At 42.9% G+C, this 15,487-nt stretch overlaps 1 protein-coding gene across 4 annotated transcripts in view; it reads right to left on the reverse strand.

Annotated features, from left to right (window-relative positions):
• Positions 1-2,984: 2,984 nt before the first annotated feature.
• adgrl1a (adhesion G protein-coupled receptor L1a) overlaps positions 2,985-15,487 on the reverse strand; it is a 184,162-nt gene continuing 171,659 nt past the window's right edge. For 3 of the 4 annotated variants that reach the window (XM_013135861.4, XM_013135862.4, XM_020051046.3), the window contains 2 exons: positions 9,890-9,907; positions 2,985-9,770 (listed from right to left, as the gene is read on the reverse strand). In XM_013135861.4, coding sequence (XP_012991315.1) covers positions 8,848-9,770; positions 9,890-9,907 — 941 coding nt within the window. In that variant the 3' untranslated portion in view covers positions 2,985-8,847. The remainder of the gene's footprint in view (positions 9,771-9,889; positions 9,908-15,487) is intronic. The other variant, XM_020051045.3, reaches the window with a different exon arrangement.

The following is a 15,487-nucleotide window of genomic DNA, read 5'->3' on the forward strand; positions in this document are numbered from 1 at the left end:
GAAATGACACTAGGTTTGATTGAGTAAGCAGGTACGGTCCAGTATGGTAAAGAAACAAAATGGCAGAAGGCTATGTTGGTATGAGTCAATCAAAGTAATGTTAACTACATGCAATGAAACTAAAGGCAAACACTGTAATTTACCATTAGCGCAATAAGTGAATTGATAATAAGCGAATTGATTTGAATTGATATAATGTGATTTCAGGAAAACATCACACTTTTGTAAAAGCTGGAGATAAGTGGAGACACACAGAAACACTCTAAGTAGCGGATGCAGCAATTCAGTCTACATGTTTAGGGGTCCTAATGACAAAGACAAAAATCATTAAACTTGGTTTTATAACAGATGTCTGTTTTAATTCATCAAATTGCGGGTGCGTTGTATGCTGGAGTGTACAAATGTGGGCGGGTAGCGAACAAGATTGCACTTTGAAGTGATTGTCTGACAATCAAATGAAAATATCATGACTGGTCTTGATTACAATGCCTTCAGAAGGTATTCAGACTCCTTCACTTTCTCTACATTTGGTTATGTTATAAACGTAATTTATAGTTGATTAAATATATATTTTTCCATCAGTCTACACACAATAGCCCATAATGGCAAACCAATGTTTTTTTTTGAAAATGGAAAACTGAAAAATCTCATGTGTATAACTATTTAGGCTCTTTCCCATGGACACTCTAAATTAAGTTCAGATGCACACTGTGTCATTTGTCCATCCTTGAAATGTCTCTAGAACTTGAATGGAGTCTTGACTGTGTTGGACTGCACTGTGTCAAGTTGGACTCCAAAATTTAAGATAAAATTTTATCAAAATATTTTACTCATTAAAGTAGCCATCTTTTGCAGACATGCAGACACACTTGTCATATTCTTTCTGCAATGGAAATAAAATATTGTTCGGAAAGTTCTTCAAAAAAAATTCTTCAAAAATGTCCACAAATGTGTTGTTTGCAGGTTGCTTGGCTTTCACCGTTCTGCCCAGTTCATCCCAAACCAACTCGATGGGTTAAGTCTGGAGTCTGTTGGCCATTCCATGATTTGAAGCCTACCATCTTGTTTTCTTCTAAGTTAGTTCCGACATAGCCTGGAGGTATGTTTGGGGTCATTATCTTGCTATAGGATGAACCCTTGGCCAACTAGGCATTGCAAGGTGCTGCAAAATGCTTTGGTATTTGTTTTGTTATAGAGTGCCACTCACTCTGAGCAAGTTGCTGACTCTGGATCCAACAAAACAGCCCCTGAACAAAACCCTGTGTGATAAACCGAAGATTTCAAATTTTTATTAATCGTTCCCTAAGAGCTTCTTCCAGTCTTCACTAGTCTACTGGCGGTGCTTCATGGCCCAGACAAGCCTTTTTTTCCATCTTAGCAATGGGTTTCTTACTGCCACTCGACCTGTCAAACCTGCAGCTCGAAGTCTTCTCTTCAAAGAAACTGAGGCTTGCTTATTTCGACCAGTGCTACGCTGTGCTTGGAGATGTTGTCCTGTGAGCCGCCTATCATGTAGCTGTTGACTCTCAGAAACCTATCTTCTGATTCTGTAGTGGCTTTGGGTCTGCCAGAGCTCTTCCTGACAAGGTTTCCTCAAATTTCCAAGTGCATTTTGATGGTGTAGGAAACTGTACTCACTGACACCTTGGCTATTTTCACAATTTCTCTTAAGACCTACACTTGGAATGTAATGGCATGTCTGTGTTCTGTTGTTAATTGCCTTTTTGTTGCCATAATGATAGCAATATACTACTTCCTGCATTACAATAATGTCCAAATAATGCTTAAAAGGGTGTAATAACACAGTCTGTTCCTACACTGCTTTTGTACAGACCAAGGGTTTGTAAGTAATCAACCAGAAGGCACAGTATGTCACCTTACAAGGTGATACCTGATATCCTCCTATCCCAAATCTTATTTACTTTTTCTAACCCTTAACCTAGCACCTATTCTAAACCAAATCCTATTTATAACCGTAGCAATCATCAACTTTTTTGTTTTTTGATAGTTTGTTGACAGTTTCAGTAATGCATCCACAGATTGTAATCTTGACTACCCAAGAAAAAGTGTAACCCAATGTTATATGATCAGGCCTTCGCCCATGGCTACCCAATGAATATGGATTACAAGCCTGATGACAAAGACATAGATTAGATTATATGTAATTCTATAATTTCACCCCTAAAATGTGGGCATGCACAATATGGCAGGGTCTTGTACAGTAAGAAATATAATCTGCTTTCTCCCATGCACGTAGGCAGAACTGTAGCCCATGAGACCGTGTTGGCAGTGGTGGTCCGGCCAGAGGTAAAGGAAATACAGCATATAACCATGCATGTTATTTATTTTTTATTTAGCTAAAATGGACCAGAATTATGTCCAAACAGCAACTTTGATGTACAGTATCAGCCCATTTACTTCATTATAGCAAAGAAAGGTGTTTTTTCAAATGCTTATTTCAGATGTAAATGTGTTAATGATGCACCCAGGGAATGGCTGTTATAATCTTCCTTGAAAGGTAGTGGATTTTGTTTCACTTGCCGGCTGTTTGGGGACAGTGGACTGTCACATTCAAAGGCATTTAGCAGTATTGGTTACAGCGATTGGAAGCTAATTACCACTTAGTTGATTAGCATGTAGGATCTAAAAGCAATAGAAAAGTCATGCTTGTCTATATTACCCAGACAGTCGGTATTTGTAAAAATATTTTCTAATGTTGACATTGCACTACGGATATCCTTAACTTTCCCGGTGACCAATGCAATTGCAATGCAATCCAAAAATTACTAAATGGTGATTTAGTAATTTATCTGTTTTATGCTATGGCTGTCAACGGTAGGCTGCTTGACCGGTACACCAGGGGCTTCCAACCAGGTAATCCGACTGGCACAAACGCAAATGCATGCGCCTACTGTAGACAAACGCACACACATGCATGAATATGTAAAGAAACTCTAGTCCATAACTGACACAAAGTAGCTTGATCGATTTTGAATTATTTTTTATTAATATGTGCTGATACATGGTCGAGCTGACCTGCGATGACAGAAAACCACCATCCCCTTCGGCCCAGACAGACAGCTGTCAAAGCACTGACCATGAGAAAAGAATCACGCATCATTCCCAAACTGAAAAAAAGAAATAAATGAAAGAAATAAAACAACTGAATCAAGGCTTTACATCCACCGCTCTTCAAAAAGGATTCAGCATTACAGAACAAATGAATCGAGAACAACCCATTGTAGAGAACTCAGAGAAGTACTGTAAAATGGTGTGTTCTACACATTATCATCACCCCATTGGCACAAGTTTCGTACTCCTCACTGTTCCTACTGACCGTGAATGGATCCCGCCTGCCGAACTGTGCTCGTCGATCTGTACGGCCACTGTCTTCAGTAACAGTTACACCAGTCCTCATTCACATCGTCCCCACCCCTGGTCTGCCTTCTCAGGGTATCTGGCAGGTCACTTCTGATGTCCAATACTGTCTGACTGGGTGAGACCAATGACAATAGTGACCTACTACTAATAGCCTGCCCCTATAGACACCAGAACACCTCATGCATTTCCCAGAGGCTTTCCATGTACACTTATAGCTGTGGCTCTCAAACAGCAGAAGCCCCGGCAATACAGCAGCACCTATATTGCATAGTGTGCCGTGTTTCCTGGGGGCCGTGGTTGTTGTACGAAGCCGCTCCCTAAACAGTTAGTCATGTACACATGCAGAGTTGCAGACACAGATCAGTTCAGAGTCAAACAGTTTGAGGGGCCCTGAGTGCTGGGCAATGTAGAAATATAAAAGCATGCCTACATAAATGATTAGGTCAACATCAGCCTGCTCCTACCTTCTATTGTTACGTGAATGGACTTCAAACATGTAATCTGTATATTATGATCTTATAGGATCTCTAATTCCACTTCACAGCACATAGTAGATTAAGCTACCTAACCTGGCCGGACATGTACTTGTGTTAGTATCCCTGTATTGGGTGTGTTGTCTTTTTTCTTTTGCACCAGAGATTCTGTATGTAGAATTTCCCAAGCCTACCCTCTCTGTATCAAAAATGGCCGACTTTGAAGCTTGGCTCAGCTCCATGGTAGTTACTAACATAAAAAAGGAAACAGTGCAATCCTTGTCACTGCATTTGTCATATTATGCCTAAACATTCTTAAAACTATGATATATGTGCTGTAGTCATGTGAACACTTAACAAGAGACCAATAACAAAATAGTACTACGTTTTTATTGTTTATATTTGGATTTAAAAATCTTAATAGGAATGCCAAGTCCCATTCCTTTGCATTCTAAAAAAATCTGCCTTGTCCAGCAGATGTGGCAGTTGATTCATATTATATCTAAATTATGTATAAACAGGGATAGGAGTATGGACCTCATTTCTCTACACACAGGTTCCTGTGCTGCTCTTGGAATGGGTTTGTGAGTAGAGTGGAGTTGATCTTGTGGGCCTGCTTAGTTGATCAATTGAAACAGTTCTCTGATAACCTCCTGACTCTGGAGGCCTCTACAGCAACAAATCATATCCTTATCTCTGCTTCCTATACAGCCTCGCAAGAACGTGCACACATGCACACACACAGACACCCCCCCCCCCCCATCCCTCCCAAACACACTTTGTCCGTTGCCGGCCGTTTCCCTGACGTGGCTCCCTCCGTGGCATCTCCCTGAGGACGGCATGGCCCAGTGCTACTCCTGTCCTCCGCTCTGCTTCAGAGGAAAAACTGCCATGCTTCTGAACTAACGCAGAGGTCACAAGATAGAGGCCACACAAATCTGGGCAAGAAACAGTTCATCTGAAAGGGTCAGTGGCAGGGCAGGGCTACCTTCACATCCCAGGGTCATCTGCTGTCTAACGGCATCACAAGGTCAGGACTGTTCTTGCAGGGTTGGAGCTGCAGCCAACTGCCTCTACCTCTAGCTTTGTAACATCATCCCATCCACCTACACACGGAGGCAGCTAGGGGCCGGGTGAATGTGCCAGGAGCGGTGAGCCAGAAGTGAGAGAGATAGTGTGTTGGAAAATGGAGGGTTCACTGTTGGCTCACCGGTAAATGATTAGCCGGTATTATTATCCTAATCAGAGAATTCAGGGGGATTTAGATGGGGGTTAAATTCCCATGGAGCAGGCCTCTTGGTCCTACACCTCTTTCTGTTGTATAATCACTGTAATTACTACAATACAGTACGACTCCACTGTTTATTGAGATATCAATCTGGTGTAAACACAGCTTTTGACAAACAAATTAACTCAATACAAAATTTGGGGATGAAGGCTGGGCTAAAAGAGAGCCCATTAAGTCAAATGGGATGATATGGTGAAATACGATGGGGGGGAGGTTGGATGTGAGAGAGGGAAGACCGAGAAGGGTGGGGAGGTGAGAGAGCTAGGACGGCATAGAATTGGAATAGCAACACACAGAAGATGGTAATGCAGGTTCTTCCCCTCCTGGCGAGAAGTTTTAAGTGGTGATGACGATGATGGATGATGGCAATCAGCATAGGGCATTTATTCACTTTTCTTTAATCCTTCTAATCAAAATACATTCAACTGTCCATTGTTGTCCACTGGTCAATGCGCCTGTGTAATTAAGTATGAGCCGCAAGGCCAATGTTTAATTCATATCTAATCTAATAACGAGCTAAATAAAATGTGCATATGATGGGATCATTATGTATAAACCCAGATAGTGTAGACCCACAGCAGCCCAGTCCAAGCAGGCCTTTCCCCATGTTTAACCCAATCAGGTACACCAGCACAGTATTGCACACATGCCCCCTTCAGAATGGCTAGGCCGCATTGGCCTGATATTGGAGTTGGAACTTGAAGATTCTCCCTCCAAGAGGAATGGTGATGAAAGCTGATGTATTCCTCCTTCTATCCCCCACCCCCAAGAGCCACAACAATTCTCAGTGTGCCCTTTATAAGTCTTTAGGATGAAGTGGGACTCCCAGGCCTTAGTCAAATGTCACCTTGATGTGGACGCTGGAGAATCCATTTACTTGCCTTAACATACAGTACATTTGAATGTACTTCCTTCTGCATTCCCTTCGCACAGCTCAGCTATATACAGAGATTTTGAAAAATAAAAAATAAAGCATGAATAAATGAACATAGAAATAAATATTACAAACAGATAAATAAATATAGATAAATAAAGCATTAGAAAAAGACATAAATAAAGTGTGAAGGCAAAACTCATGCTTTTTAAGGTTGGGACAGTCTTGAGGGGGAAGGAACCTCATGAATATGTCTCTGGTTTGACGGATGGTTTCTTTCTGGAATCCCTTGCACACAGGAACGCCACATTCTGACTACATGATTGGTACCATCACTCAACCCTGCATGTCATTCTGACACCACTCTCAGGGTCTAAAATGCCACCTTATTCCCTATGTAGTGTACAACATTTCCATACTAAATGGGGAGGCCCGGGTCACAAGTAGCGCACTACATGGGTAATAGGGTACCACTGTGGACAGCGCACGTGTCTTTGTTCCTTGCTCAAGCTCCTACGAGACAGCTTGAAGTCTACACATTGGTAACTGAATCCTCATAGAAACAGCCAGAATCAGCTGGTTATCTTAGTTGTTGACCTGGAAGCTAAAATAATATGCTTTCTCACAGATGAGAGAATAACTATCCCTTCATCCAATGTGCATTCAATTCACACAACAAAAATATTTTTTTTTTGGAACTTACAAAATTCACACGGATATGGTACATACACTTGAACATACCACATACCCATTTGAACACACACACACACACAGACACAGACACAGACACACACACACACACACACACACAGTCTTTTCATGCACAAATACACACACAAACAGACACACACACACACACACACACACAGGGAATGAGTTGTCACATGAGGCTCTGGGATAATGCTGAAACAATCTTTTAGAAACAGCAAAATGCCAGAGGATTTGATAGAAAACAAATGTCTATCTGACTTGTTAAAACCCATCATATTAAACAGATGTCATCTAGTTATATCTAGGATAAAATCCTTCAAACAATACATTATGGCTGCTGTCCTTAAACCACAATGCATTCCAGTGCACGTGATGAGGCACAGTATGACATGTAATGACATGTATTCCCCCTCCCCACTGCCCACGCTAAGCACTCTCTGTCTGGGAATGTCACAGGTCAAACATTAACAACATGTAATGGATTATATTACATACTGTAAAATTGTGCCAGGACTTTTTTTTTTCTTCCTTTTTTTTTTGTATTCAAAATCTACCACCCATCATGTTCTTTCTCTTTCTCTCTCTGTTTTTGTGTTGAAGGTTTTTTCACTGAATGGCACAGCATTAGTTAGGGCAAAGAGAGGCAGAGGAAGAAGGACAGGGAGAGACAGTGTATCATTCAGGTCACAAACTCCAAAACATTTTATTTTTTTCTTTTGTTGTTTTGTTGCAGTACAAGAAGTCTGTTATTCCTAATATTTGTTACTTTTTTGTTGCTTTTGTTCATCTGTTGTTTCTATTTACACAGTAGGAGTAAAGTTAAGTACTTTGTTTGTGTGGTTCATATTTACAGGGTTAGACTTGAGTAACGGCTGAAGTGGTTGCAACATTTGGAGTCCCTTTAGTCCCAACCATACACAGGTGAGGTGTGCACGTCCATTCAGGGGGGCATCCATTCTTAAAGGGTGCACAATATGTCCCTTATTAAACCCCCCAGCTGTTACAACAGAATGTCCCCTAGATAATATTTTCCTCCAAAGCTAGTTAGGCATTCTTTTACTTTTCAAATGTCTGAAGAAAATAACAAAAAAGCCCAAATAAAAAAAGTCCTTTCCTGAAGTCCTTTCCACAAGTGAAGCTCCGCTTCTTGACCCTTGACCCACAGACACACATCATGTCCCGTGGCGTCTTTCCCTGGAGGTTCTGATACTCTCAGTCGCTCCTCTGTTTCTGTACATAAGAGTCAGTTCACAGCGAGATAAAATAAAGGCAACTACTCTGAGGCTGCTCCCACTGCCTTGTCGGAACAGTTGTTCTGGCTCCTTTTTACTCAGATGGAGGGGGTGTTGTTTTCAACGTCTGATGTTCAGAAACAAGCACTTCTGTGAGTGAGTAAATGAGAGTGGGTGTGTATGTCTGTCTGTGTGTGTGTTTGTGTGTGTGTGTGAATGTTCCAGTTTCTGTTCTGGCTTGGAAAAGGTATTTTTGGCAACACTGAAGTAGCTTTCAGAGATATTTTTTATGGTATAATGGCCTGCTATATCCCCTGTCTCCGTAGCTAACTAAGCTGATCAAATGATGAATGAACAAAAAAAACCTAAAAGAATACGAACATTAAAATGGGAAAGAGTGAAGGAAACTAGAAAAATCCTGACAGTTTCTCTAAAGGAATGTAGACATTTGTAAATAAAAATAACTTTCAATAAAGTTGAGAAAATCTGTAACTCTTTAGGAGTAAGTTTAAGGGATTGTTTGGATAGGTACATTCAGAGTGCTGGACATGGCATCTGTCTGCTGTGTGCCAAATTATATAAGGGATCTAGAAGATAGAGAAGATTGCAGGTGAATGTTCTGGAGAACAACTCAGCCATCATTCATCTAAACCCGACATGGGAGGGTCTCTAGTATAACTGCTGTCGCGGAGACCACTAAAACTCTCCTGAAATGGAAATTACTTTGCTCATCTTTCAGAAAAATAAACAGGAAAAAAAGGCAACCAATCGAGCAGGAAGTGGAGAGGAGCGAGAGAGAGAGAGAGAGAGAGAGAAAGAGAGGCAGGTTCTTCCAGCCAGCCTTAATCCTCCTCATCTTGGTCCCCATCTGCATCCTCCGTGTTCCAGTCACAGGCTGGTGACCAGCTGCATCTGTCCGTCTCCCTCGCTGTGGGCAGGCTCCTGGCCGGGATGCCCGTCCCCCTCTTTGCTGGGCCTCCTCGGGGGCGGGGCCTGGTAGAAGGTCTGCATGGGCGCTCCTCGGGAACCCAAGGCTGGCCTCCCGGAGCTGTAGTAGAGCTCCTCGGGGGGCTGGGCTGAGCGGGGCACCACCTCCAGAGGCTCCGGGCTGCTGTCTGGGTAAGGCGAGTCTCGCAGGTTGGTGATGCTGGTGTACAGGGAGTCCCGCGCGGGCGAGTCGGTCCCCTGCCCCCCCGCCCCCTGGCCTCCGGCGCTCTGCCCACTGTGGCCGCTGTGGCCCAGGCTCTCCGTGAGGTCGGCCGTGTAGCTCTCCGATTCCTCCGCGTCGGACTGGTACAGGACAGACTGGGCTCTTTGTAGCAGCAGGGGCTCCTCCAGGGCCTTGTAGAGCAGCTCCACGTCCTGCGGCGTCCGCTGGCTCCCGCCTTCCCTGGACAGGAAGTCGTCGTCCAGGTTGATGCTGGGCTCTGGCCCGGCCCCTCCGCCGCCTCGGCCCACCCCGCCGTGGGGGCGTCCCCGGGCCAGACTGCCACAGACCCGGTCCCCGGGCCCGGCCCCTCCCCCGCGCAGGTTGTTGTGCACCAGCTCAGAGATGATCATCTTCTCGAAGGCCGCGGCGTCGGACAGGTTGCGTCGTATGCCGCCGCCCCCCAGGGTCTCCGAGCCGCGCGGGTTGAGGAGGGGAGGTGGGCTGTCTGCACCCCCCATGCCCCCGCCAAGGAAGTCGCAGCTGCCCCCGCTGCCGCCCCCGGGTGCCGCCACACTGCGGAGGGAGTAGCTGTTGTTGAAGTTTCCGTTGAGAGGCAGGGTCTCCATGCCACACGGGTCACGGCCTTTCGATAGAGTACTCTCTGGACAAGCACATGACATACACGGGGGTCATTAAATAGAAAGAGAAAATGTGCACATGTATAACAAACACTGTAGAACAAACTGAGAGTGTTATATAGGGTCGTAGAGGTGGACATACTTGGATCACGGAAGGTTCCTTTAGATCCATGGAGAAACCATGAAAAAAGGAAAAATACTAGTGAGTCACTCTCATCTCTATTTTACCACTCTCACATACTTGCACTCTCTTTCCTTTCACCAATGTCTCTCTTACCCCCTCTCTTTTTCTTTCACCAATGTCTCTCACTCCTCTCTTTCTTTCACCACTCTCTTCCTGTCACTCTTTTTTGCTATCCATCTCTATCTACATGCAATATATTTTATAGCTACACATCATTCAACAAAACCCCAACAAGAAATCAACCACTCAGATATTCAAACATAGAAACATGAACAAACAGCCTCATAAACACTCAACTTGTAGCTTTGCCATGATAACCCACCAAACATTTACACCACACACACACACACACACACACACACACATACACACACACACACACACACACACACACACAAAACCAACTGTGATATATTTACTGCTGTCTGCAAGCCTGTGATTCAGTACATCCATAATGCATGTGCCGCCATCTCATTAAGTAGAAGTAATGTTTATTTTACGACGCACCCTCAACACACCAAAAGATCTTATGATTTTCTTATTTTTTTGTCAAAAAGTAATGGCATCGATATGTGAGGCATTGCAAGGCATGGCTTCTAAAGGGAGGCAGCATAGACTGTGTTGCCGTGTGGGTTTAATTTTTAATCCGTGGTATGATTTTAATCAAGTCTCGTCGGTAGTTGCAATGGTGGTGGTGATGAGGGAAGAGCTAATTAGACATTCTAATGAAGTACTCTTCCTACTTCCTCTCTGTGTTCTAAAAATGTCCCCGCCGCTGCTGAGCTTGAGACCATGGCCATCAGGCTGCCTGACGCATTGTGCAGAGAATGTTAATATTTAAAAGAGCTGCTGTCTTAAAGTTCAAGCCTCTATCAGGTCATACCGCAGGGCGGTTACTATAGTAACTACTGAGACACAGCAGTGCTGTTACTATAGTAACTCTACTGACACACAACAGTGCTGTTACTATAGTAACACTACTGACCTACAGCAGGCCTGAAATTATAGTAACTCTACTGACCCACAGCAGGCCTGATATTATAGTAACTCTATTACCCCACAGCAGGCATGATATTATAGTTACTCCATTGCCCCACAGCAGGCCTGCTATTATAGTAACTCTACAGACCAATAGCAGGCCTGCTATTATAGTAACTCTATTGCCCCACAGCAGGCCTGATATTATAGTCATTCTACTGACCCACAGCAGGCCTGATATTATAGTAACTCTATTGCCCCACAGCAGGCCTGAAATTATAGTCATTATACTGACCCACAGCAGGCCTGATATTATAGTTACTCTACTGACCTACAGCAGGCCTGATATTATAGTAACTCTACTGACCCACAGCAGGCCTGATATTATAGTAACTCTATTGCCCCACAGCAGGCCTGATATTATAGTAACTCTACTGACCCACAGCAGGCATGATATTATAGTAACTCTATTGCCCCACAGCAGGCCTGATATTATAGTAACTCTATTGCCCCACAGCAGGCCTGATATTATAGTAACTCTACTGACCCCCAGCAGGCCTGATATTATATTCACTCTATTGCCCCACAGCAGACCTGTTACTATAGTCACTCTATTGCCCCACAGCAGGCCTGATATTATAGTAACTCTACTGACCCACAGCAGGCATGATATTATAGTAACTCTATTGCCCCACAGCAGGCCTGATATTATAGTAACTCTATTGCCCCACAGCAGGCCTGATATTATAGTAACTCTACTGACCCCCAGCAGGCCTGATATTATATTCACTCTATTGCCCCACAGCAGACCTGTTACTATAGTCACTCTATTGCCCCACAGCAGACCTGTTACTATAGTCATTCTAGTGACACACAGCAGACATGTTACTCTAGTAAATGATAGTACCTTAAGTTAGGCACACCAGCATAATGGAGATGATAGGCTCAATGAGGCCATAGCTAAAGTAATAACAGAATATTATGCTGTTTATACTTTAGTCCGCATCTCTATTACTTATTGCAGGTTAAAAAAGGAATATGATAAACAACATCATTCAATTCATTTTCACAGTTAATGTAATAGTATCTACAGTATAAAATTCATAATATAAGGGCTCCTGACAAGAAAATGTAAAGTAATAATATATTTTTTTAATTCATAATCATTATGACCTTTCCTTGATTCCTCCACAACTTGCCTCTCTCAAAGTACATCAGAGCCTTCGTTACTTTTTGGATTTGAGAGTTGTGGAATAGAAGAAACAAGATGATAATGTCAACATAATTTCTTTGATTCCTCACGGCCTCTCTTTTCACCACCTTCCTCAAAACCCATTGGAAATTAAGTTTATCCGAAGGTACCTCTGACCTTCTCTTCCACTGGGTTTTTAGGAGAGGATGCGATGAATCGAGGAAATGCAATTGAAATTCTCTCAAGGACAGAGGAAGCAAGCATGTGACATCTATTAACATTTTACACAGTGCTTGATTCAGTGAGTGGCAGACTGAGCGAGCTAGCGTATAATACCCAAACCCTGTTTCTGGCTCTGATCCTCCCAAGTCTAAACACTTGTGTCGATCTGAGATGTATTGTTGGGCTCCATGTTGCCCTCTCATAGGCTTGGTGGTATTGCTTACAACGAACACCAAGCGTCTAGGGCAGTGTTTCACAACTTTGGATTGCAACCAAATTAAATTGCTAAACAGTCCTTTATAAATACATGTTGTACAATTATTTTATAAATGGATTAATAGAAATGGGAAATTAAGAGCAAAAAATATTTCAATGTTTAAGCTAGAAAATGTTATGACCCCATTATCGACAGATAAGATGCTCAGGAACAGATGTGTATCCCTTAGAACATAGTGGAACAATACTAGGCATAATGGTATTTTCAACATAGATTATGCACAATGATTGCCTTATTTTCTTTAATGAATTACACACCGTCCTTCCCTCAGACTAAAATATGATTATAAATCAGTCAAAACAATATTTAGGTTGACTATCATTAAACATAAGATTATCAATATATGTAATCATGACAATATTATCAATATAATAAAAATGTATATGCAGCACCATACAGTTAGCTAATCATATTCATAAACAGCAGATCAATGAGTTCAAATCTCACCTCATCTTGGCAAAGTAGCATGGTATAAACAGCCAATAATCAATTAATTAACAATTATATATCCATAGAAAATACTTATTATTTACTGCTGCTTTCAAAGGACATGAAGTGGCTGTGCACTTGAACTGTTTAAATACAAATTATGTATAATTGTTGAAGAACCCCTGTTAATGAAATTATTGATCTTCATTTTATTCATTGTGTTAAAGTTACTCTTTCTGTTAGAAGCATTTGATTTTGCATTAAAATAATTTTATTTGGAGATGTGTCCCCAGGAAAACCCGTCCCATCTTGAAACATGACTGAGATGTTACGAAGTTACAGTGAGTGCACTTCTTCTCTACCCAAAAGCATTATCCAGGAATTTTAAGCTTAATTCATAATTCAGTTGTTAAATGCTTTAGTATTATTATAAACATACTGTTCGATCCATATAAAGAAAGACTGTATTTTTATTCATACAGATTTTGCCAAATATGTAAGATTCCAGGGGATTGAGAAAGGGTTTAATAAACACACACTATATGGCCAAAAGTATGTGGACACCCGACCATCACACCTATATGAGCTTGGTGTACATCCCATTCCAAAACATAGGCAGTAATATGGAGTTGTCCCCCCCTGCAGCCGCCACTCTTCCAGGGAGGCTTTTGGAGTGTCTCAGTGGAGCGCCCATTGTGATGGAAATCAAAAGGATTCAGCCAAAAGAGCATTTGTGAGGCCAGGCACTGATGTCGGAACAGAAGACCTGGCTGGCAATCGCCATTCCAATTTATCCCAAAGGTGTTGAATGGGGTTCAAGTCAGGGGCTCTACACAGGCCACTCAGGTTCTTCCGCACCAACCTCATTGAACCATGTCTTTATGGACCCTGCTTTGTGCACAGAGGCACAGTCATGCTGGAACAGAAAAGGGCCTTCACCAAACTGTTGCCACAAAGTTGCAAGTAACCAATTGTCTAAAATGTATTTGTATTCTGTAGCATTAAGATTACCCTTCATTGGAACTAAGGGGTCTAGCCCAAAATCTGAAAAATATGAAATATCCCTCCTCCACAAAACATTACAGTAGGCACTATGCATTGTAGTAGGTAGCATTCTTCTGGCATCCGCCACACCAAGATGCATCCATTAGACAGCCAGATAGTGAAGTGTGATTCAACACTCCAGAGAACACTCTTCCACTGCTCCAGAGTCCAGTGGCGGCGTGCTTTGCACAACTCCAACCAATTGCTTGGCATTGTGCATGTTGATGTGAGGCTTGCGTACAGTTGCTTGGCCATGGAAACCCATTTTGTGAATCTCCCGAACGCACAGTTCTTGTGCTGATGTTGCTACAAGAGGCAGTTTGGAACTCTGTGGTGAGTGATGAAACAGATGATTGGCGATTTGTTACACGGCATGCGCTTCAGCACTCGGGGGCCCTGCACTCTGAGTTTGCGTGGTCTACCGCTTCGTGGCTGGGCTGCTGTTGTTCCTAGACACTTCCACTTCAATCAATCAATTAATCAAATGTATTTATAAAGCCCTTTTTGTAACAGCAGACACCCGGCCTTAAACCCCAAGGAGCAAACAACAGTAGTGTTGAATTTCAGTGTCTAGGAAAAACTCCCTAAGAAGGCCGAATTTTAGGAAGAAACCTAGAGAGGACCCAGGCTCAGAGAGGTGACCAGTCCTCTTCTGGCTGTGCCGGGTGACATATTAAGTATGTATCTGGGCTAAATACAGAGTCTATTTAAATTTAGAATAGGTCAGAAGTATGACCAGATGGACAAGGACAGGGACAGGAACGGGCCCCCCAAATCAGGTACTCCCCAGGTGTGGACCAGGACCTCATGTCCTCCTAAAGTTTAAAACGGGAGGAGACTGGGAAAATTTAAAAAATGCATTCCTCATATCAACAACGATTTATAGTGGAGAAGGAGAACTTAGTGGGGAAGGAAAACTGACCCAATCCCCCAGCACAATAGTATAGCAGCGTAAGATCTTGGAACTGAGACGGGGGGGTCCGGCGACACTGTGGCCCTACCCGGAGGAGGCCCCGGACTGGGCCCAACAGGCAGGAAATCAATCCACCCACATTGCCACTTCACAGTTATAGCGCTTACAGTTGATTGAGACAGATCTAGTAGGACACAAATTTCACAAACTGGCAAAGGTGGCATCCTATGACAGTGCCACATTTAAAGCCATTGAGCTCTTCAGTATGACCCATTGTACTGCCAGTGTTTGTCTATAGAGATTTCATGGCTACGTGCTGGATTTCACGCACCTGTGAGCAATGGGTGTGGCTGAAACACCTGAACTCAGTAACTAGTAAGAAGCGTCCACATACTTTTAGCCATATAGATGTAGGTTTCGGTTTAGAATTGCACTGAAGGTAAAGCATCTATCTCAACTTCTTGGAACTCAAGGGAAATTAAACATTCCATGATATATTGA

The sequence above is a fragment of the Esox lucius genome, chromosome 11 (assembly GCF_011004845.1).
Source record: "Esox lucius isolate fEsoLuc1 chromosome 11, fEsoLuc1.pri, whole genome shotgun sequence".
Taxonomy (NCBI): domain Eukaryota; kingdom Metazoa; phylum Chordata; class Actinopteri; order Esociformes; family Esocidae; genus Esox; species Esox lucius.